The sequence below is a fragment of the Myotis brandtii genome, unplaced genomic scaffold, assembly GCF_000412655.1.
Source record: "Myotis brandtii unplaced genomic scaffold, ASM41265v1 scaffold786, whole genome shotgun sequence".
Classification (NCBI taxonomy): domain Eukaryota; kingdom Metazoa; phylum Chordata; class Mammalia; order Chiroptera; family Vespertilionidae; genus Myotis; species Myotis brandtii.
In genome coordinates, this window is record NW_005371157.1 from 776,430 (window position 1) to 776,713 (window position 284).

Genomic DNA, 284 nt, shown 5'->3' on the forward strand with positions numbered 1-284 from the left:
CCCTGGTGCCCCTGTGCCTTTGGAGGGAGGGTGCAGGCCCGGTCATTGCTGGCAGCTGTGGCCCTGACCGGCCCCTGCCCTGCCCGCAGCATCCATAGCGGCTACCTGTACGTCACCCTCGTCTACAACGCCTCCGTCAGCCTGGCCCTCTACGCCCTGTTCCTCTTCTACGTCGCCACCAGGGAGCTCCTGCAGCCCTTCGAGCCCGTCCTCAAGTTCCTCACCATCAAGGCCGTCATCTTCCTCTCCTTCTGGCAGGGTGGGTGGGCTGCCGAGCCCAGAGC

General features: G+C 66.2%; 1 protein-coding gene across 1 annotated transcript in view; it reads left to right on the forward strand.

Moving 5' to 3' along the window:
* Positions 1-284, forward strand: part of TMEM184A (transmembrane protein 184A) — a 19,472-nt gene that overhangs the window by 12,962 nt on the left and 6,226 nt on the right. Inside the window, exon 4 of the mRNA XM_014530986.1 lies at positions 30-259. Coding sequence (XP_014386472.1) covers positions 30-259 — 230 coding nt within the window. The remainder of the gene's footprint in view (positions 1-29; positions 260-284) is intronic.